This window comes from Musca autumnalis, unplaced genomic scaffold, assembly GCF_047663935.1.
Source record: "Musca autumnalis isolate F117 unplaced genomic scaffold, ASM4766393v1 scaffold_1, whole genome shotgun sequence".
NCBI classification, from domain to species: domain Eukaryota; kingdom Metazoa; phylum Arthropoda; class Insecta; order Diptera; family Muscidae; genus Musca; species Musca autumnalis.
The window spans coordinates 297045535-297068487 of NW_027411644.1; the positions used below are offsets into that span (position 1 = coordinate 297045535).

The 22953-nt window shown below is 41.5% G+C and overlaps 1 protein-coding gene across 5 annotated transcripts in view; it reads right to left on the bottom strand.

The window, feature by feature from the left end:
* Window positions 1-222: 222 nt before the first annotated feature.
* Window positions 223-22953, bottom strand: part of LOC141389777 (phosphoglycerate mutase 2-like) — a 45593-nt gene continuing 22862 nt past the window's right edge. For 3 of the 5 annotated variants that reach the window (XM_073961829.1, XM_073961833.1, XM_073961831.1), the window contains 4 exons: window positions 8732-9065; window positions 859-1094; window positions 527-788; window positions 223-462 (listed from right to left, as the gene is read on the bottom strand). In XM_073961829.1, the coding sequence (XP_073817930.1) occupies window positions 299-462; window positions 527-788; window positions 859-1094; window positions 8732-8831 (762 nt within the window). In that variant the 5' untranslated portion in view covers window positions 8832-9065 and the 3' untranslated portion in view covers window positions 223-298. Of the gene's footprint in view, window positions 463-526; window positions 789-858; window positions 1095-8731; window positions 9085-22953 lie in introns of all 5 variants that reach the window. The other 2 variants (XM_073961830.1, XM_073961832.1) reach the window with 1 other exon arrangement.

A 22953-nucleotide genomic window follows, 5' to 3' on the forward strand; every position in this document is an offset into this window, starting at 1 on the left:
GACACATTCCTCGATTCTATCTCTGTAGATAAGTAGATGATTGGTCTGTTGTACCCTGCCTAGGAATTGATGTCGCCAGCTGTACTTGTTGAGAAACTGTTGCTCTCTGTATTTTTTTATGCAGTGAACTCCTAGAACTTTCTCAAACAAAGGGGTGACAACTCGAATAACTTCTTGATACATACCAGAAGATATTTAATTTAATTAATTATTAATATTGTGTAAGTAAAAAAATAAAAACAAAAACAATATTATTATTAAATATTTATAATTGTAAATCAGTCCACAGTTAAAAAATTTAATTTCCAATAGCGGCAACTTTCTCCGTTTCCTTTTTGACATAATCTGCATCGGCCAAATACTGGATATTGCCCACACGCTGGCCACTTGACACATCATATTCGAAAACACAGGGCACGCTGTTGGGTATGTTCACTTTCATGATATCGTCATCGGAAATATCTGCAAAGAATAATAACATCAAATAATTTTAAATTTTCCTCAGGTGTGTAACAATTTTCCATACTTTCAATATATTTCATAAGAGCTCTAACCACGGTACCATGGGCCACAACCAATACCCTTTCACCTTTCAAAACTCTGGGCATAATCTCCTGTTCCCATAGGGGTATGGCTCGCAGCATTAGGGTTTTCAATGACTCGGTATCGGGAAATTTATCCTTTGGTATATCTTTGAACTTTGGATTGTTGCGTATTTTGGCATAATAGGGATTTTCGGGCGTTATTTCGGGTGGTAGAACATCGAAGGAACGACGCCAGATTTGTACCTGAACGGGGATAAAAGGAGGACATTTATAAGTAATGCTTATAATTCCTCGGCTATGATGTTTGACTTACTTTTTCTTCTCCATACTTATTGGCCACTTGACGTTTATTGAACCCCGTCAAATTGCCATAGTGACGCTCATTTAAACGCCAATCATAAATCACCGGAACCTCGTTATATTTCAGATTTTCTCGTATGACATCGACAGTTTGATGGGCTCGCTGCAGTAGTGAAGTGTAAATGACATCGAATTGCATCCGATGTTGTCGCAGACCAGCTACGGCTATTTTTGTAGCATCTTCAATACCTAAAAAGAGAGAGATGAAATTAAAATTGGTGAAACTACTCTCAGGAAATATGATAATAGTTCCTACAAATATTCCGGAGGTGACAAAGAAGGCTTCTCTCATTTTAATGAGTGCACCCCGATTCATATTAGCTCAATGTTATGGAACCTACATTCTATCACCGAGTCCAAACGGCGTGTCTTAAGTCACCACTTGTAGAGAAGTTTACATGCCTGAAATACACAGGAAATGTCGTCAACATTACGCTGAGGGGTATTTTTGCCAACGTTGAAAATGAATGAATCTGTTCTGGCTCTATCTCCAGGTCTGGGAATATACATGTTTTATTGGTTGTAACCACAAAGCTAATGGAGTTAGTTGAGTGGGTTTGGCAGGGCAGATGAAAAGGTACAGAGTGTCGGGCGGGCTAGGGCCGAATGACTTCTAGCTTGACTTCCTTGCAGCCTGTGGGGGTTCCTAGACCCGAATTTTCCTCAGTCTTACTCTTGCCTTTCGAGTTTGACACGGGTTTGGATGCCGACCACTTCACCAAATGTTCTCGTTGGCGGATGTCGTTCGGCTCCCTTCCGGGACCGGAAGTTTCGCCAATTCTAATTTGTTGCTTGCCGCCGCAGCTTCCTTAGGTGCTTTGGCTTAAGCGACTACAGGGCTTGAAGGAAGATCGTGTCCACCTATAGTTCAGGTTGAAGGTAATTCCTTTCGAATTTCCTCATGCACATTGGCTTGCATCTGATGAAGAAGACCTCCTTCTCAGTGTACAAATTCGGGCCCCGTTCCACTAATTAGCATATAGATTCCGTTGCGATAAGCGGAATACACTGAATAAGTTTTAACAGCGTATGGTCCAGGTCTAAGAAGGTGTTTGGCAGGGCAAATGAAAAGGTGCAGTGCGTCGTGCGGGCCGGGGCCGAATGCATCTACCCTATGCTTTGCACTTTATGTTATCAATCCTTGCCCTTTTTCCTGACGTTCTTCAACTGCGATAGATGACATCTACGACTGCCATCTGTGTGGATGCTATCCAAACCTACTTGACACGCTTGATGATCTAGGGGTTCTCTCATATATTGTTGGACCTCTCTCTCTCAATCTCTCTAGATTCTGAACATTCCTCCTGACATGCTTGGGTGGGAGGTCCTTTCCACCATATGATGATTACGATAGCTTTCACGGTTACACCCGAGCAAGTACTGCAACGAGAACATGCATTTATGTTGCCGTTTTGGAAGTATCTTTTCTCGCAGATGGTCCACTGATGACATGAGAAGGCACTCTGTTGCAGTCCTCACATAGCGGCGTTCTGACAGGAATACTGTTACATCGCGTTGCAATTATTTTTGCGGACCATACTGGATCCGCATAGCTTAACACAGACCGACCTACCGTGTTATATGTGTTCAACAAGATGTATTTTTCTGCACCCCAAGTGCTGCCGGCAACCGACTTGGGGACCTTGTTCTTAAATCTCAGCTTGTCGCAGACAGTTGTGGCATGCTGCCGACTGTGACCCCAAGAATTTTGGGGAAGTTAGTGGCCAGAATTCTGCTACCATCGACCATGACATTCAACTCAGTGCTCACCTCTGCAGTCCATGTCATAAACAGAGTGGCCGTAGATTTAGTGGCAAATATTTCCATATTCCTCGCTGGAAAAATGACATCAGAGAAGGTACTAGTTGTCGCTAAATTGCGTAGTTGTTGTTGATTAGTGTCACGATCGTGACACGCGCCTGTATGTAGTACCCAAGTACGCCAAGATCGCATACGTTGCGATCTCAGAACCATCTGGAGGATGTGGAATAAAGGAAAGATCGAGGTTAAACCGTCCTGGAGATATCACCCTACTTTGGAGAACTCCCTGCTTCACTTTACGGGGCTTCCTGAATTACCCGTATGACTGGCATCCACACATAGAATTGATTATCCAACGTTTTAAACTTAGCCGGAAGCTAGTCTGGTCGATGTCCTCAAAAAGCGTGGAGTACATGACAGTATCAAAGGTTTGTGGTTAGTCGAGGGCCACCAAAACTGTCCTACCGGTTGTCCGGCTGACCGGCTTGTTGAGATGCCATGCAGAGATGTTCTAGTGACATGCTGCTTACGGATCCCATGCTGATGATCGGCAACTGGATAGCTATTTCTGACGCTGGAGAGGACTAAAGCCTCAGGGGTATTTGCTACGATCGACAAAAGCGAAATCGGTCTGTACGATTCACCTTTGCTGGCTTCAATAGCGGGACCATCCTGCCCATTTTCCAGACTTCGGGTACGATGTCGGTGGCTAGCAACAGGTAGAGAACTTCGTAAGAAGATCAACTCCCGGCTTATCAAACTGGTGCCTCCACCAGCATTACCATGGAGATTTCATCATGGACCAACGCTTTGGATGATTAAGTGTTCCGTCGCTAAACGTGACTGAGGTTCCAATTTCCTTCTCACCTGGCTTCGAGAGTGACCTAACCATTGCCCACAATTCACTAATTCCGGCTCCATTTTTGCAACTCTTCAGATGATCTAGCCCCTTCCGCCTGTGCTCATCGATCAACCTGTTAATTTCCAGTGTCAGCTCCCTGATTCTGGGGTCACAAGGATTGGCTCAGCGAAGCTTCTCATGCAAATTTGCTACTCCCGTCGCCTCTTTTCGGAAGTTTGGTCTCAATTCTGGTATTCGAGCATCAGGTATAAGGCGAGCGGCTGCAATACTGATGATGTCTGGGAACCTCATTTCTGCTACCCGAACATCAGAAGGTTTGGGCAGATTTCTGAAACTAGGCCAATTAGCCTTCCCATTGTTGATGAAAGTCCGGCGTTCAGAGGTGATGGAATCAGTCGGTCTGCTAATAAAGACAATTAAGGGGAGAAGGTCTGATCAAAAAAAACAAAAAAAAACCATCACACGCTTTAAGCTGCATATGATCGTTACTATATTTTACTACATAATCTGGTTCTGGTTCCTCCGTATCCAGATTCGAAAATTCTACAACCTGCACTCGGTGAGTTCACAAAGATTTGGGAGACAAAAACTCCGGACAACTTAACAATCCACATGCAAGGCATGTCCTGGATATCGTACCACCAATTCGGGGCTGGAACCTTGCTGATGTTGCGCAACTTGGAAACCGCTTCTCATTATGGGGAGGAGTAGATTTTTCGCTACTGGTGACAGGAGGGAGATCGACCTGTACTAATCGCCTCTGCTGGTATCCTTGCCTGGCTTCAGAAGCGAGGCCACTCTGCGAACTTTCCGGCCACTTGGGTGTCTAACGAGAACACTTGTCAACTATTAAACTTCGGGTTCATCCAGTTGTTTAAGCATTGCCATTTCGATTCCGTGTGGGTTCAATGCTTTAGATGATTTCTCGTTTCGGATGATGTCTGCAACATAGCTCATCTTAAATTTTGGTGGTACATCCTCGGCTGGGAGGCTCTTATACACGCACACCATTTCGGATATGTTAATGCCACGCCGTTAAAAGTAACAGCAATTATTTCATCCTTCTTCCCCTTCTTTCGTATACTAGCCCGTTTGCTTGAAGAGTAAATTCCCTAACTCAGGATTTGTACGACGAAGCTCATCACGCTCACCTCAACTGGGAAATTTGGTCCGATTTCGGGTATACAACCATCAAGTCTGTAGCGAGCCGTTGCAGCTGTGATGACGTCCCGAAAAGTTTTCTCTGCTAACCGAGTATCTGAGGGAAAGGACAGCTCTCTGAAGCGGTGTTTCTTTGAACCCTTGCCAATCAGGGTTTTTATTGTTCAGGAGACAATGGTAAGAAGATGGTCTGAGCCAAAGGAAATGTCGGGTTGTCAGGACACGTCCTTTATCATACAGGGTGACACAATGATGATGTCTGGCGAGCTGTGGTGATCTCCTCTTATCCTCATGGGAAAGTCTTCGTTCACCGTGAAAAAAACGGGGCTATCAATTTGCTCGGCCATCACTGTCTCGCCCTGGCTAATGCCTACGACGGAATGCCAAAGCACATAATGAGCATTAAAGTCCCCAAGCACCAGACGGTCACTGCCCTCCATAAGCAAATATCCCAGGGCACAACAAGTCATCGGTTGTATGTATACATTAAAAAACTCTACATCTGTAGTCCCTCACTTTACTGCTACCACCATATATTTCATGTATGGGTAACTAGAGTCAAGCTTAAGCGAGATAGGTGTCTACTGGACAGACTAGTGTATACGAAGGATAAGACCTTCTCCGCTTATTGTATGATCATTTCCGAGCTACAGGGGACGGTGAACTTTGTTTCCTGAATCGCGACGATAATGATGTATCTCCGATTCATAAAGTCTACAATTTCGCTGACTTGAATTGCACGACGGATTTTCGGAGTGCTGAACAACAACTGAATAATTGAATGTCATGGCCGATGGTAGCAGAACTTCGACAGCAAACTACCCCAAATTGCTAGAGATCCCATTCGACAGCATGTTCATGTCGTCCGCGCACGCCACAGCTATCAGCGACAGCTGAGGTGTAGGAACAAGGTCCTCAAGTCCCTGTGGCGTGCAACGCGATGGAAACATTTTCAAGCTAACAGAATGCCGACCTGTGAACTGCATGCAACATGAGGAGACAAAGATTCGTCCAGTACAGTTCATTGCCGTAACTGCTCGGGTGTTACTTTGAGAGTTATCCTAATCACCATATGGTGGATAGGACACTCACACCCAGGCATGTCAGGAAGGATCTTCATGATCTAGAAAGATAAGTCCAACGTTACAAGAGATAACCCCCAGATCAAACAGGTATAAATAGCATTCACTCAGATGTAGTCGCGAACGCCATAAATAACTATAGTGTGAATACATTCCTCGGAAAACATACCCAATCTATCAGCTGCTAGGACAAACAAGAGTAGTTTCGGCTAAACTACGCTCGGAATGATGCCGCCGTCCTAATTCCTATAGGACATGACACACTGGGGTATTGAGATTGGGTTAATATAGAACCAACACCAGCACGAGTCTACGCAGCTTGTGACATGAAGTTGACTTTCCTTTACTTTTCTTTCATCTTTTCTATATATCTATTTTTTCAAGCATGCTTTAGAAAACAATAAAATCATTACTGTAGATATCCTTCGGTAGATAATGACAAGGTCCATACCTCCGAAGAGCAATAAGGCTGCGGAAAATAAGCATGCTGCCGTCATCCGCCTACGACTGAAGCAACTTTGGGATATAACGCTGAATCCCAATAGATAATTCATTTGGTTATATGCTACATAAGACATTTTTGCTCCAAGCCTACTCAACTAACCCCAGTAGACTTGTGGTTACATTTCATCGAAACAGACACATTTCTAGAACTGGAGATTGAACCATAGCCAGATTAAGCAGAAAAACCAGCATACAAATACTGTTGCAACAACAACGTGGGGTGTAAGTTGCTGCGTTTGTCGTTGTTGGGGAGACTGCGGGGATGTTTATTACGACGACAAAGTTGGAGACACGCTAGAAAATGTTCTGTAGCAGTAATCAGAAACATAAATCCTATCGCAATAGTCCTGAGGGGGCGTCTAAAACTAGATCAGTCTCGGAAGTGCACGCATTCCCTACATCTCACCGATGTAGACCTCACATCTGGCAAACGGAACAGATCCATGGTCCGATGTCCATTTCTATCCCGGCAGGGACCAAACAATCTCCGTGAAAAGATTATAAAAACCAGCTGTGCATAATTGTTAAAGTGATAGTCGAAGATTCCTCGGAGTCAATCCGTGAAGCCTCGAGGCTCATATTTCGATTTGATTCAATTTTGCAAAATCCACAAGCCTTATGAAGGGCCCTAAAATATTTTTAAAAAATCCACAAGCCTTGTAAAGCCACTTAAAAATATTTAAAAAAAAATCCACGGGCTTTTTAAGCTACCTAAAAAAATTTTTAAAAAATCCACTAGCCTTGTAAGCTACTTAAAAATATTTTTAAAAAATTCACAAGCCTTGTGAAGCTACTTAGAAATATTTTTAAAAAATCCACAAGCCTTGTACAGCTATTTAAAAATGTTTTAAAAAAACCCACGAGCCTTGTGAAGCTATTTAAAATTGTTTTAAAAAAACCCACGAGCCTTGTGAAGCTACTTAAAAATATTTTTAAAAAATCCACGAGTCTTTCAAAGCTACTTAAAAACATTTTTAAAAACCAAGAGCCTTGTAAATCTACTTAAAAATATTTTTAAAAAATCCACGAGCCTTCTGATGAAGCTCCTTAAAATATTTTTAAAAAATCCACAAGCCTTGTGAAGCTACTTAAAAATATTTTTAAAAAATCCACGAGCCTTCTGATGAAGCTCCTTAAAATATTTTCAAAAAATCCCCATGCCTTGTGAAGCTACTTAAAAATATTTTTAAAAAATCCACGAGCCTTGTAAAGCTACTTAAATATATTTTTAAAAAATCCACAAGCCTTGTGAAGCTACTTAAAAATATTTTTAAAAAATCCACGAGCCTTGTAAAGCTACTTAAATATACTTTTAAAAAATCCACGAGCCTTCTGATGAAGCTCCTTAAAATATTTTTAAAAAATCCACAAGCCTTGTGAAGCTACTTAAAAATATTTTTAAAAAATCCACGAGCCTTCTGATGAAGCTCCTTAAAATATTTTTAAAAAATCCACGAGCCTTGTTATGCCACTTAAAAATATTTTTAAAAATCCACGGGCTTTTTAAAGCTACCTAAAAATATTTTTAAAAAATCCACTAGCCTTGTAAAGCTACTTAAAATTATTTTTAAAAATCCACAAGCCTTGTGAAGCTACTTAAAAATATTTTTAAAAAATCCACTAGCCTTGTAAAGCTATTTAAAAATATTTTAAAAAAATCCACGAGCCTTGTAAAGCTACTTAAAAATATTTTTAAAAAATCCACGGGCTTTTTAAAGCTACCTAAAAATATTTTTAAAAAATCCACTAGCCTTGTAAAGCTACTTAAAATTATTTTTAAAAATCCACAAGCCTTGTGAAGCTACTAAAAAATTTTTTTTTAAAAATCGAGGTGCCTTGCAAAGCTGCTTACAAATATTTTTAAAAAATCCAAGAGCCTTGTAAAGCAACTTAAAAATATTTTTATAAAATTCACGGGCTTTTTAAAGCTACCTAAAAATATTTTTAAAAATCTACTAGCCTTGTAAAGCTACTTAAAAATATTTTTAAAAAATCCACGAGCCTTCTGATGAAGCTCCTTAAAATATACATAAGCCTTGTGAAGTTCCTTAAAAATATGTTTAAAAAATCCACGAGCCTTGTGAAGCTACTTAAAAATATTTAAAAAAACCCACAAGCCTTGTGAAGTAACTTAAAAATATTTTTAAAAAATCCGATAAAGTTCATATTCCAGCCTGATCTATTTCTGGTATTAATATTAAGATGAACAAAGTTTGGAACAAATCGTTACAAATCGTGGAGAAGTGCACATATGTGGCCTATCATCGATAATGATCCAATTTTTCATATGCAGCATTTGGATCAAATGGTCCAAACATGACCAGAAGAGCGAAGCTAAGCGTTGACTGTGTTTTTTTCCGTTGGTCCAAAATGCTTTACCGTTACATTTCGCACATCCCCATTTGTTGTACAAATTATCGTATTAATCAATCAATCAATTTAAAAGTCCTTCTTACCTTTTTCCGTCAATGGGGCATCATGCCAACCGCAGAATAAATTCAATTTATTAAATTCACTTTCGCCATGGCGTAAAATCACCACTTTATTTGTTTTCATTGTTGCTTTTGGTGTTGTTGTTGGTCGGTTGATTGATTCTTAATGCTGCTCTGTTGTTGTGGTTTTAAAAATTACTTGATTGCACTTCCGATTTGTGTTCCAACATTGACAATGGGTCGAGTGGGAAAAACTAAAATACCATATTATTATTGTTGTAATAGTTGTACTTTGGTTATTTGTTGTAGCTGGAGCTTTTTGTTTTGTTGTACTGACAGTTGCGGTAATCGTTTGAAACTGAAAGAAAACAAAAAGACTACACAATGTGAAAAAGAACGTTAGATTCAAAATAGCCGAGGAAAAAGAAAGAAAATAAACATTCAACGAAAGCAGAATAAAGAAAACAAAAGAACCCAAGAAAACTTTCTAAATGTTTGAGTGCGAATGTGAACAAACAAATGCATGAGAATAACAAAGAAGAATTCAAAACTATTCATACCCATACCCCATATACAATGTAGTACATACATACATATTTACATCTACCGGACATTTGTGCTGCTATTGATTGCATACAACTTAATATACATATGTATTTACATATGGATTTGGTTAGAACCCAGTTGTTCGGGTAACTAGGGCATAACTAGCACTTTTGCTGGCTACTGGTAACCCAACCTTTAGACATGCCAGTGACAGTTCGAAAAATTCAATACATACACAATATTTTACTACCACAATTACATTTTTTGAATTGTCGACTCCACTGGCACTAGATTTTTCATGCCAGCAAAATTTTGAGCTGGCTGCCAATGATATGTCGAAAATGAAAAAAGAGTTGCCGAGACTATTTTTTAATCCATGTACATTTTTGTTTCTTTTAAGAATGCAAAGATTTAATGCATATTTTCAATAAGATTAGGAAACACAAATAATACGCCTTGGCAGCTGCAATATATTAGTGGTTAGTAAAGACATAATTTTGATGTTTTTCATGCAAATATAGGTTGATAAATAATTTCCCCTCTGGGATTATACAATATTGAAAAGGCGGCAATACCAGATTCATTATGTTTATGATTGAAAACAATCTTTTTAAAACGAAATAAAATAAAAAGTAATAAAATATGTTGTGAATTGTGTTTTAAATCTGAAATATAATGCACTTTTGTGTGTTAATGCGGATTAAAATGATTTTGAAATTGAACTTGCACTGGCATGTGTAAACACACAAGAAAACTGCATGCCAGTCGAACACTTTTTCGGCACTTTCGAGTATAATACATGTACTCAATTGGCACCAATTCACTGGCATGTGTAACTGAAGCGTAAACACCACTAGTTACCACCCAATCTACTCGCAATGCTATAGACTGGTGAATTTAACATGGGGATGTCATAGTAAGGGATAGTCATGTGGCAATTGTCTCTTCATTGCATTACCAGTAACCAGTCAATTCGATAGTCTTGGAAAACCCAATTGTCCCTTCATTGCAGTACCAGCAACTAGTCTATTCGGTAGTTAGAAATGATAGTCAAAAATACTAGTACATTGAGGTCAGATAAATGGGTAAATGCATATATATGTACATTAGCCATACTTTATTTTACTAGATGCTAAGCGAAAATATTGAATAAATATGGCTATGATAAGTTCATCTTGATCCTTGATACTGGAACATGTGTGTGACTACTTGATACAGCGACTTATGTTTATTTGATCCTTGGCGACTTGTATTTATTTGGTCCGTGCATCCTTCGGATTATTCAAAAGTCCCTAAAAAAAATGATGGATTGGGAAAAGCGTCACAACAGCACCTAAAGGTGACACACTTTATTATAGCTGCCATTACACATTTGGTATCCCCCCAACGCTAATTCGGCTTTGTAAAATGACTTTAACTGATCTCTCCGAAGAGTTTTGTACCAAAAGAGGTTTCAGGCAAAGAGACAGCCTTTTGTGTGATCTCTTCAACATCCTGCTGGAAAAGGTTATACGAGAGGCAAACGTCAAAAGAAGTGGCACAATTTACACCAATAGCCACATGCTTCTTGCTTATGCTGATGAAATTGACATCATGGGACGATCAGTAAAGGAAGTAACTGATACCTTTAAGAAGGTCGAAAGAGAATCAGCAAAAGTGGGTCTGGCAATAAATGTCGAAAAGCCAATGTTGATGGTGTCGACGAGCATTGCGTCCATAGAGCTAGGACCAACATTGGAAGTTTGTTCCTATAGACTTCGTCTAACTCGGCACCGCCATAAACACAACAAACAACATCAGTTCTGAAATACGAAGATGAATTGTATTGGCCAACAGATGCTACTTAAGTAAGCAGTTTAAAAACAAGGCTACATTTCGTGAAACAAAAACAACGCTTTACAAAACACTGATACTACCCGTGCATATGTATAGGTCCTAATCCTGCGTACTTGCGCAAGCAGATAAGGCAGCGCTTGGAGTATTTGAGAGAAAAATTCTTCGAAAGATCTACGGGCCAATCTGCGTTGACGGTGAATATCGACGTCGTATGAACCACGAGCTGTATCTGCTATACAACGACATCAGTATAGATAAACGTATCGATATCCAACGATTGCGTTGGCTAGACCATATCATAGGAATGAGCGATGATGAATCCGCTAAAAAGGCGTTTAAATACGGGCCACATGGTGGTACACGTAGAACTGGCAGGCAAAGGCTTCGATTGAACGAACAAGTTAAAAAAGAGATGGAAAGAAGCTGTATTCCAAAAAGCGAAGCAACAAACCGAGAGAATTGATTATCTTTTCTTAGTTCGGCTTATGGAACAAATGTCCTGTAATTGACCAGCTAAGTAAGTAAGCCTTTATGCTAACGAGGTCTATAAGACAAAGTTCGTTTCAGGCAATTTTGAGTCAATTTTGCCATATCCTCTCGTCTGTCTGTATGGTGTATACAATAACCCTCGAAGGGATTAGCCGAATGTATATTTTTTTCGGAGGACAGACCTCTCTTATTGATATAATGGCCTAAAAGCTGCAAAAAAACCCTGCCGACACCAACTAAAAAGACGGATGAATCTCGCTATACCATGACAACGGGTTCTGTGATACTAGGTTAACCCGGAACCACACACACCTGTGTTCCGCCCAGCGGTTGCTGCATAAATATTTGTATCGTTTTTTTGTCATCCCGAAATGCCTGTTCCGCAGATTCTTTTGGTCCCTGCCGGGACGGAGGAAAACCCAACGCACCATTTTATATGTGCTCAGTTTGTCACATCCGCATCCACCACACTCAACATTTCGATGAGATCAATTAATGCAGGGTGTCCCCAACAGTAGCGGTACACGCAGCACCTAACATCAGCCGTTGCTGTTCCAATCTCCAAAAATGCATCATTTTTATCCAATTTCATCCAATTTAATTGAAATGCACTCCGAGCTAAGATCGGGGAAATAGTGGATTTTATGACTGGGAAAAATATCATGGTCGCGCAGGTGCAGGTAACTACGCTCAACAACAGCTACAGCTTACAGCGTTGTGATGGTTACAACGTGCTGAGGAAGGATCACATCAGAAGTGGAGATGAGGGATTAGCTTTCCTATTGCCACAGTCTGTTCAATACAGACCTATCTCGCTCTGTCTGGCACTAATAACCTGTATATGAAATCTATGGGGGTAGCAGTCAGGTGTGGAGGTTGTTGTTGTAACAGCATGAAACCTACGTAGACGCATAGTTTTGAGGCTGAGTTGGCAGCCCCTGGCCGAAACACAATGGTTTCGGGTCAATCCGGTACGAAAGAACTCGCTGCCGCGGTATTGAAATGTGGAGGTAGGGTTGCCCAACGTATACATCCAGATTATATGTAGGTCTAATATTAGCCTGCTTATGAAAGGTTATAACCGTCAGGTCTTGGGAGTTTAATGCTCGTCATAAGTTGTGGCATGTGGTCCCCGGAAATGACCAGAGGGGTATGGTGCTGGCTGAGCAGATGAATTTGCACGGTCAAAGAGGACGCCTCTACCAGAATTAGCGGATAGTGTCACAGTTCGCCAGACGTAACAATCGTGTCACCAGGTCTGTCAAATGACGTCACCTGACAACAGTAGTTTTTCTTGGGTCAGATTATCTCCCCTTAATCGTGTCCATCAGCAGATCGCTCGCTTCCGAGAATTCACTCATCACCACTTTAGAGATCTGCCAACCGTTCTTATATTCGGTTAGCAGAAAGGACGCTCCGAGACATCATCACTGCTGCAGCCGCTCGCCATATACATGCTGGGCGAATACACGAAGTGAGACCGAAATTCCGAGAGATAAGCAAATGAACGTGATAAGCTTTGTTGAGCCAACCCCACTGTCCCCAGAGTAAGGAAGCATAAGCGGAACAAGTGATTAAATCATCTGAAGAGGTGCAACATTGGAGCCGGTATAAGTGAATTGGGGCAACGATTAAGTCACTCTCGAACCCCGGAAGGAGGGAAGATAGGACCTCGGCGACGTTTGTCGACGTTACGCTGACTGATACGAAGAGGTGCACATTTTATTTCAATCCACAGTTTGCCAAGATCTCTTACTACCGGGGAGGAACCACCACAATTCACAATGTATGATGTTATGAATGCATTTAGGAACGCTAAATCATTCAAAGCGTTGGTTTCTGATTGAATATCCATAGTAAATGCTGAAACAGTTGGATGAGCCAGGAATCAATTATCTCACCAAAGTTCTCAACCTGTCTCTAACCAACCACATCGTCCTCGAAGACTGAAAATGGACAGTATGGTCCCGCTACAAGAATGCCAGGCAAGAATGCTAGCAAAGGTGAATCGTACAGACCGATTTCGCCTTTGTCGACCCCAGCAAATACCATTGAGGCTTTACTCCTCCCCAGTGTCTGAAATAGCTATCCAGCTAGCTAGGGTCGGTAAGCGGTAAGTTGTGTGAGAGAATGGTGATGGTGGCGCTTGACTTATCAAAAGCCTTTGATACTGTCAGGCACTCCACGCTGTTTGAGGACATGGAGCAGACAACCCTCCGGCCAAGTCTGAAACCTAGGATAATCACTTATATATATGTGGACGCCAGTCGTACGTGGAATTCAGGAACAAAAAGTATAGTCCCCGTACAGTGAAACAGGGAGTTCCCCAAGGTGGGGTGATATCTCAGAAACTGTTTAACCTCCTGTGTTCCGCCCCCTACAGACGGCATTGAGATCGGAACGTATGCGGATGATTGTACGATCCTGGCGTCGGGGAGCTCCGTGATGACGTCTGTTAGAGACTGAACTCTTATTTAGCCGATCTTACAACCTTTATCCACGCGATGAATATGCAGATATCCGCCACTAAATCTACGGCCAGAAGAGAGTTGAATGTCGTGGTCGATGGTAGCAGAATTCCGACCACAAACTGCCCCAAAATTGTAGGGTCACATTACCACTACGTTCACGTCGTCCGCGCATGCTGAAGCTATCTGCGACAAAATGAAATGTAGAAACGAGGTCCTCAAGTTTCTAGCCGGCAGCAGATAAAGAAACCTTGGTCACCACATATAACGCGATATGTCGGTCGCCAGTTAGATCCCCGAATATAGTTGATGCTAATTGGAAAGAGATTCAAACTTGTCAGAATGCCGCCCTGATGCAAAATTGTATAATTTCAACTCATAGGTAACGTTACCGGGCCAAAAACGGTACACCAAAGATTTTCCTTGTTTGATGGTTGCCAATGTATTAAAAGTTGTAAAACACTTCTATGTGGCAATGATTTTGCGAACTCATGAATGAAAATCAGCAGTATTACCATATGATTTCAAAACTTACACCCCTCGGTAAATAAGATGTAGAAATTACCGAACGCGTAGGTAAAGATGACTAATAGATAGCTACCTACCCGTTTACCTAGACGTTGAAATTACGGGCATGAGAACAGCAACATTGTGCCTATTCAAGTATTCAGTGGACCATCTACATGAGAAAGCAAAGATTCTTCCAGTACAGAAACACAATGAGATGCTTTCGTTGCAGTATTTGCTCCGATGATACCTGGATAGCCATCACAATCACCATCTGCTGGCTAGGCCTGACACACCCAGGCATGTCAGGAAGGATATTCATGCTCTAGAGAGGGAGGTCCAACAATATAGGAGAGAACCCCTGCATTAACAGGCATATCAGGCAGGTCTGAATAGTATTAACACGAACACAATTGCTAAGCCCATAAGCAAGTACTGTGTGAATAAAGTCCTCGGAGTACATCTATCGCAGCTGAGGAGCGTCAGCTGTCACGACAAACCAGAATAGTTTTGGCTGAACTACGCTCGGGATATTGCAGTCGCCTAAATTTTTATTGGGCGGATATTATTCGCGCTGTCCAAATATCTATCCAGTATGGATAGTATGGCATGGATCCGCACGACACACTGCACCTTTTCAACTGCCCTGCCAAACCTACTCATCTAACTCCAGTGGATCCGTACATCCCATCGAAGCAGCCGCTTTCCTGGAACTAGAGATAGATCCAGAGCCAGAATGAGCAGAAGATTAGAGCGATGTGAGGTTACAACGTACTTAGGGAGGATCGCAACAGAAGTGGAAAGACGGAACTTCTCTTTTTTCACGCGAGGAATATTCGCCACTAAATCTACGGCCACTCTGTTCCCTACATAAACTGCAGAGGTGAACACTGAGCTGAATATCAGAATTCCGACCACCAACTATCTCAAAATTCTAGGGGGTACATTTGATATGTTCATGTCGTCCACACATGCCATAGCTATCTGCGACAAGCTGAGATGAAGGAACAAGGCCCTCAAGCCGCCAGCCGAAAGCAATTGGGGTGCAGATAAAAAACCTTTTGGACCAGTGTGGTCCGCGAATATAAGTGCAAAAACAGAGTGCTGTCCTGAGAACTGCAACAGGGTGCCTCCTTATGCCTTCAGTGGACCGTCAACATGAGGAGACAAAGATTCTTCCAGTGCTGTGCTTGTAGCAGTACTTACTCGGGTGTTACCGTGAGAGACATCCTAATCACCATATGGTGCATAGGACCAACCACCTAGCCGTGTCAGAAGGGATCTTCATGATCTAGAAATAGAGGTCCAACGCTACCCTAAATCAACAAGCCTATCAATCAGGTTTAAATATGATTCACACAGCAGTCGCCGGGAACATACTCGGTCCTCGGAGAACATCCCCCATATAACGCAGCTGAGGAGCCTCAGCAGCCACGACAAACCAGAGTAGTTTTGTATCAACTACGCTCGGGATGATGCAGCCGTTAAAATTCTTATAGCGTAAGGATCGAGACATCGTACAAAATCATACACATCTGCCGAGCATGCTGTACTGAACCGCATGACACACTGCACCTTTTCAACTGCCCTACCAAACCTACTCAACAAACTCCAGTAACATCGAAGCAGACAAATTCCTAGAACAGAAGATAGACCCAGAACCAGATTAAGCAGATAAACGACTTGAGACGAAATGGAAATCAATACAAGTCCTGGATTATCCATGTTAAAGCCATTTTGATAAAGCTTAAAAACTCATAAGATGCACATGCTGTCACCCCAATGTCTACGAGTTACTGTCGGTCGCATCTGTGCTTCCAATTAATAATTAAAGACCACAATCCAAATATGATGATGTTTCTGATTACCAAATTTTGCACGCCTTAAATTGTATTCATTGTCAAAAGCCACCAACAACCTTCCTTCAATTTCACACCTCGAAGACTCTCCTCTGACCCCTTGGTAGCATTCGGATAGCATTTCTTTTGTTTTTCATTATCAGTCGCTTGAGATAAAATCTTGATTCGAAAACCACAAGAATGGGGCATAGAAGAGATGGAAATGTGTAGCGAAATGAACAGATTGCAATTTAGCTATACCGAGTTGCGGGTTCACATTCGCACATGATGTCAGAGTAACAACCTGCTCGCCAAATGTTGGGTTGCTGGTGCAAAGAAATGCATTTGTTTCCCACACACACACACAAATTACAATGATGCTTCTTTTCTGCTACACAATTGAGACTTTTTCCATCTACCTCTTCAACTTGGAACTTTTTTCCCATTTTATGGAAATCAGAACTTTTATTTTTAACAAACACTTGTTGTGATGATACCTTGTCGATGACGTCGATGGTGGTTGTTCGTCAGCAAGTCTGTGTATCTGACTGCCTTTTCACATTGTAAATATCGTCACAATTGTAATGATGGGGTTCTTCTTGTGTTTCTTTCACTTTTCTTTTGTTTTTCGCCTTCGCTTTAAATTGTTGCAAAAGAATGCAATAAATTGCATTTTTTATGGTTACTTTTACTTGAAAAGCTTGTGGTGTATTCCAACAATAGATGCGACAGTAACTCGACAGACATTGTGGGAACAGCATGCGCGCATCTTGCGAGTTTTGAAGAGTGCATTATGCCCTTAGATGCATTTTGGTTGCATGAGAAGTTAGTGTCATTGCATGAAAACCGAATATTGTCATATCGAAACTGCATTGTTGGTATCAATGAAAAAATTGATAAAGTGTGTTGAAACTGATAAGTTTTTTATATTCTTTCCATTTTCTGACTAAGCCGCACGAGGTACAGACCTGTGCTCAAAGAATGTTTTGAAGAGCATCCCTTGGACAACATGGTTCCAATTTATGATTTTTCGTTATATCCACTGCATCTACCTGAAATGGATGCTGACGTTTAGCTGGAATTTCTGATTTTTTTGATGTTTTTTATTATCAGAGGGCATATCCAGAGATAATGCCCTGAACTAATGGCAATATTAATTTGGAGTTAAGATTAATTTGGAGTTGAATCCGACCATCGATATTGTTTTAACGTGGTACTGCCTTATATTTCTTCCAAATTTATAAAGAGGAATTTAAGAGGCTGTTCGTGTAAAAATTCTTTGTCCTAATGCCAAAAAAATACTTTTTTGGTATCGGGAAATCTGTACTTGATGTTTGATCCAAACCTACCAAGTAGTTATCCCCTAATGGGGACGTGTTAAGCGAACTGTATAAGAATGGTTACTCAATGAGTAGCAGAACTCAATGCCGAGTGCCTGTCTTGGCAGTGAAGGGCTATGGCATGACTGTCATATCTCATACCAAACCCCTCATGGATGATACAAACACATACATAACTATGTTCCCACAACATCCCCGAAGGGATAATTGAGACTTCTCTCAAACCAATGAGTGTACGCCGATTCATATTGGCTCAGTCTAATAGGTAAAAATAAGAGGAAAAAGTGGCTAGACCACCTGAAGCAATGGTATGGGATTAAATTATTTATGGGCAACTGTTAAATCACTCTTTAATCCGAGAAAGGAGGATAATAGTAGAACAGCTGTTACTTTCAACGGAGTAACAGAAACTGATCCGAAGAGGCGCGCGTGTTATTTTAACTGGCAGTTTATAGATTACCTCGAGAGTGATAGGGCGAAGAGGAGTGTGCTATGCCGTGTAAGAACCCTCCCAGCCGAGGTCGTGCCACCACAATTAACTATAGGCGATGTTGCAGACGTCATCCGAAACGCCAAATAATCCAAAGTGGTAAAAATAAGAGGAAAAAGTGGCTAGACCACCTGAAGCAATGGTATGGGATTAAATTATTTGTGGGCAACTGTTAAATCACTCTTTAATCCGAGAAAGGAGGATAATAGTAGAACAGCTGTTACTTTCAACGAAGTAACAGAAACTGATCCGAAGAGGCGCGCGTGTTATTTTAACTGGCAGTTTATAGATTACCTCGAGAATGATAGGGCGAAGAGGAGTGTGCTATGCCGTGTAAGAACCCTCCCAGCCGAGGTCGTGCCACCACAATTAACTATAGGCGATGTTGCAGACGTCATCCGAAACGCCAAATAATCCAAAGCGTTGGGCCCACAGGGAATCTCCATGGATGAAGCCGGAATGGATTGAGTACTTAACAAGAGTTCTCAATCTATAATTAGCCACCCATCGTGTACCAGAAACCTGTACTACTCCTCCCGATGATGAGAATCAGTTTCCCATTTACCCAACATCAGCATAGATTCAGGAAAATGTGCAGCTCCATAAGAGCATTACACGCCATATCCACACATATCAGTCGAGGACTAAACCAGAGCAGGCCGTTCGACCGAACAATTATGGTGGCTCTTTACCTATAGAAAGCTTTCGATACCGTCAAACAAGCCAAGCTGTTCGAGGGTATAGAAAAGACTTCCCTCCAGCCATCAAATATATGTGTGGACGCCAGTCGAATACAGAAATAAGAAGTCCAAAAGCCGTAGAGTGAAGCATGGAGTTCCCCAAGGCGGGGTAATATGCCCGAAACCATACTGGGATGATTGTACGATTCTGGCGTCGGATTCTTTGGTCGATGACATATGTGATAGGTTAAATATCTACATAGCTGACCTAATGCATTTCTTCCATCTGAAGAATATGAAAATATCCCCCGCTAAATCGATTGTTACACTCTTCTCAACCTGGACGGCTGAAATGAGGCTCCCCCGTGACATGATTCCAACCAATAACTACCCCAAGATATCGGGTGTAAAGTTCGACATGATGTTTAAGACGTCCGCGTAAGCCACAGTTATTTGCGATAAGATCAGAAGTACGAACAAGGTTCTCAATTCGCTAGCCGGCAGCACTTTGGGTTCTGACAAAGAAACCCTATTGACATCTTACAAAGAAATAGGCCTGTCTGTGGTAAGCTTTGCGGCACCAGTGTGGTATGCAAATGTTTGGGCTATGTATTTGAAGAATATTAAAACCTCCCAAAATGCTCCCTGAAAATTGCGAGAAGGTGTCTCTCCATGACACCATTGGACCATCTTTATGGGAGGAGTTTTATAGCCAATATGGTGTCGATGTAGTACCTGCCTAGTTGTTACTGCCGTGAGTATCCCTGCCGCAATCCCACCCAGACACGTCAAGAGAGATTTTCTTGACCTGGAGAGAGAAATCCAATGGTATAAGTGAGAACCTCTAGGTCAAAGAGCCTATCAGGCAGGCTTAAATTGCATTCATACAGCTCAAGTTGCGCTGATATTACAAAGATACAGTGTGAATGCCTTACTCGGAGACCATCCCCCATCGATCGCAGCAGAAGAAAGCCAGCTGCCAAGGCAAACACGGGTGGTGTAGCCCAGTTAAGATCCGGACGAAGCAGGCGCCTCAATTCATATTGGGATCGAATTGATGCCACGATACCGCATGCCCAGCATGTGGTTTGGGAACACAAGATACGCTGCATTTGATTAGCTGCGCAGCTAACGCCGCTCACCTGTATCCTGATTCCTTATGAACCCAACCAGTCCAGGTTGCAGAATTGTTGAATCTAAATATAGCGAACGAACATATTTACCTTGTTACAACAACAAAAACGAAAAAACACCCACGATGTCGATCACAGCAGTGACCACGGGCCACCCAATTCACACAAACATCAGGGAATTGGTCATTCTCTTGGAGGAGAGATCCTCCTGCCAAACGATAAAATGGATACTACAATTATGCTATCTCAATCGAACAGGCAGGTGCTTTCTTCAATTGCTCTATGAAGTACCAACCTATGCAGCCAGAGGTCGACTTCCTTAGGAGATAAAATATCGGTCCCGACCGATAGATCCACCCTTCCCAGGCAGGTTTTTCTGGTGGATGAGCAATATTCTTACTTGGAAAAGCGTTTCCTCGCAATCGAACGCATTCCGACCCCTGGTCCGGATGTGGTCACCAGCCCAACGACTGCGCTGAATACACCGGTTAGAGAAAAGAGCAAGCTGCTCGAGTTCCCAACGGACACCAGCCGTTTACGCGACAGGGTCGGACAATTTCACATCATAGGTCCCAACGCATCACGGCGGGAACCCGTGTCCCCCGTTCCTAAGTCGGAAAAACGAAGAGACAGACAATATCAATATCCGAAATTTCAGGGGACTGGTACAAGGTCACTGTCACTAACCAACCTGTGCTTCTACGTAGGTTTCATGCTGCAATAGTAACAACAACATATCACTGTAAAGTCTTTGGCGCCCAAAAAGTCTAGACCTCATGAGAAATGCGGAGTTGGAAAGAGGATATACATATGGGGTGATGGATCCAAGACGAATCATCAACTTCTAAGCAGGCTAGTCACTCGAAGACGACTAATTCACAGCAAGCGGGTACGATCTTCCCAGGATCCACAGCCATATTCTAAGAGAATGGTGAGCCGTCAGCGAGCATGTAGTCGAATTCAACCTCTGGCTAAACAGGAGAGAGGGCTCAACCTGTGATAACCTGCAAAGGTATCCATGACCAAAAGCGTTCATCCGTAGGAATCATTGACTGTTGGTGGTAGGTCGATGGGAAAAATCATAGTAAGACAGTAAGACTAACTTTGGCAATCTTAATATTTTGCCCAAAGTTAAATCAAATTCTAAGGTAGGCCTTATCGGTTCACTCCTTTGGGTACTCCCCGAACAAAAATTCACAACATTTACCTAAAATGGTAAGACCTCCTCGCGAATCGTTTATATTTTTCTTGCAACAGGTCGCACTCAAGGCTCACAAGTTTCTTCAGTGGTAATTCATGCTTCTGGAGAAAATGACCCGAAAACTGTAAAAAACCCTATGGCCAGCATGTGTAGTGGCTGGTGCCCACGACAACTCCCGAACCGAATACTGCATTGGTCCACACTTTACATATCGTAATACTTCGTCGAATATTAGATGAAATTCGAAGATGGCGCTTATAGGTCCACTCTTTCCGGTACTTCCCCCCAAAAAAAGTTCGAAAATATTCGCTAAAATGAATAATGAACAATCTATTATGTTTGTTGTCAAAAGTTGTTAACAGAACTCTGAATGGCCGACCTTCTGTAGGCCTTGAAGTGAATAATCCCATGTCGGTTTGTCGCCATTACATAGAATTATTTCCATGTTATTACTTTTTATCACGTAGTTATATACTTTGACATTGACATATTTTCACTCTAAGACTCGGATCATTTTTTCCGTCATTTCTTCTTATTTGTTCTCATTACAACACTAGGCAAGTATGGTTGGTTGCATTTGGTGGTGCATTTTGTTGAAAATGCAGCCAACCTTTATGGTCACAAGCAGTCTCGTGTTTGCTGTACCTTTTTTCACACGAAAACAAATCTCCTTATACTCTGGTAGGGAGAGGGTGGGTGTATGTATAAATGCGTTCTTGAGAATATACATAGCTCAATTTATTTAAAAGGAAAATCTGATGTTTTTAAAAGGATGCAAAGTAATGCCCTTAAAGTAGATGGAGAAAATTGATTTCTTTTCTAAGAAGTAACTTAAACAGTACATAATTTATCATCATTTGATTTTTAGTTTGCCTTTATTTAATTTTATTTTTATAAGCATAATAATGTTATAATATATTTTGTGATTGGTATATATTGCATTAGATTTTTATGGCCACAAGAATTTTTAATACAAAATAAAATGAAATTAAATTAAAATTAAATTAAATAAAGAAATCATAAATTTATCTCGGCAGTGGGATTCTCTAACGCATTTTTTGGTTACTGACAAATTTCTGGCGTAAAGTTTTTAGACTCAAAGAAGACTAAATACTAAATTTACGACATTTCAGTAGGATAATGTGGTTAAAACCTAAAAAATACCGTAAATCACGAGGTACGCTTCTATGGGGGGTATAGGAATACGTGGACCTACACAGACGAAATTTAGTCGGAAAGTGTTTTACTTCCAATGTAGAGTAGATACCAAATCTCAGCCATTTCTGTTTGTGGATGTGGCCACAACCCTCAAAAAAAGGAAAATCGGGAGGTACCGTTCTATGGGGGCCATATGAAGGCGTGGACCTATACCGACAAATTTCAAATGGAAAGTTCTATAACCCAAATGACGACTAAATACCAAATTTCAGCAATATCTGAGAAATATTGAGGCCACAACCTTCAAAATATCGGAAATCGGGAGGTACCGTTCTTTGGGGCTATATGAAGGCGTGGACCCATACCAACAAAATTCTGGGGGAAATTTTTGTATTCCCAACCAGGGTTTCGGAGTCGGAGTCGGAGTCTACGAGTCGGAGTCGAGCAATTTTGCTGGAGTCGGAGTCGGAGTCTGAGTCGAAAAAAATAACTCGACTCCGACTCCGGGCAAATTTTTTTCCACGTTATAGAAATATAACATTAAATTTGGAACAAGAACA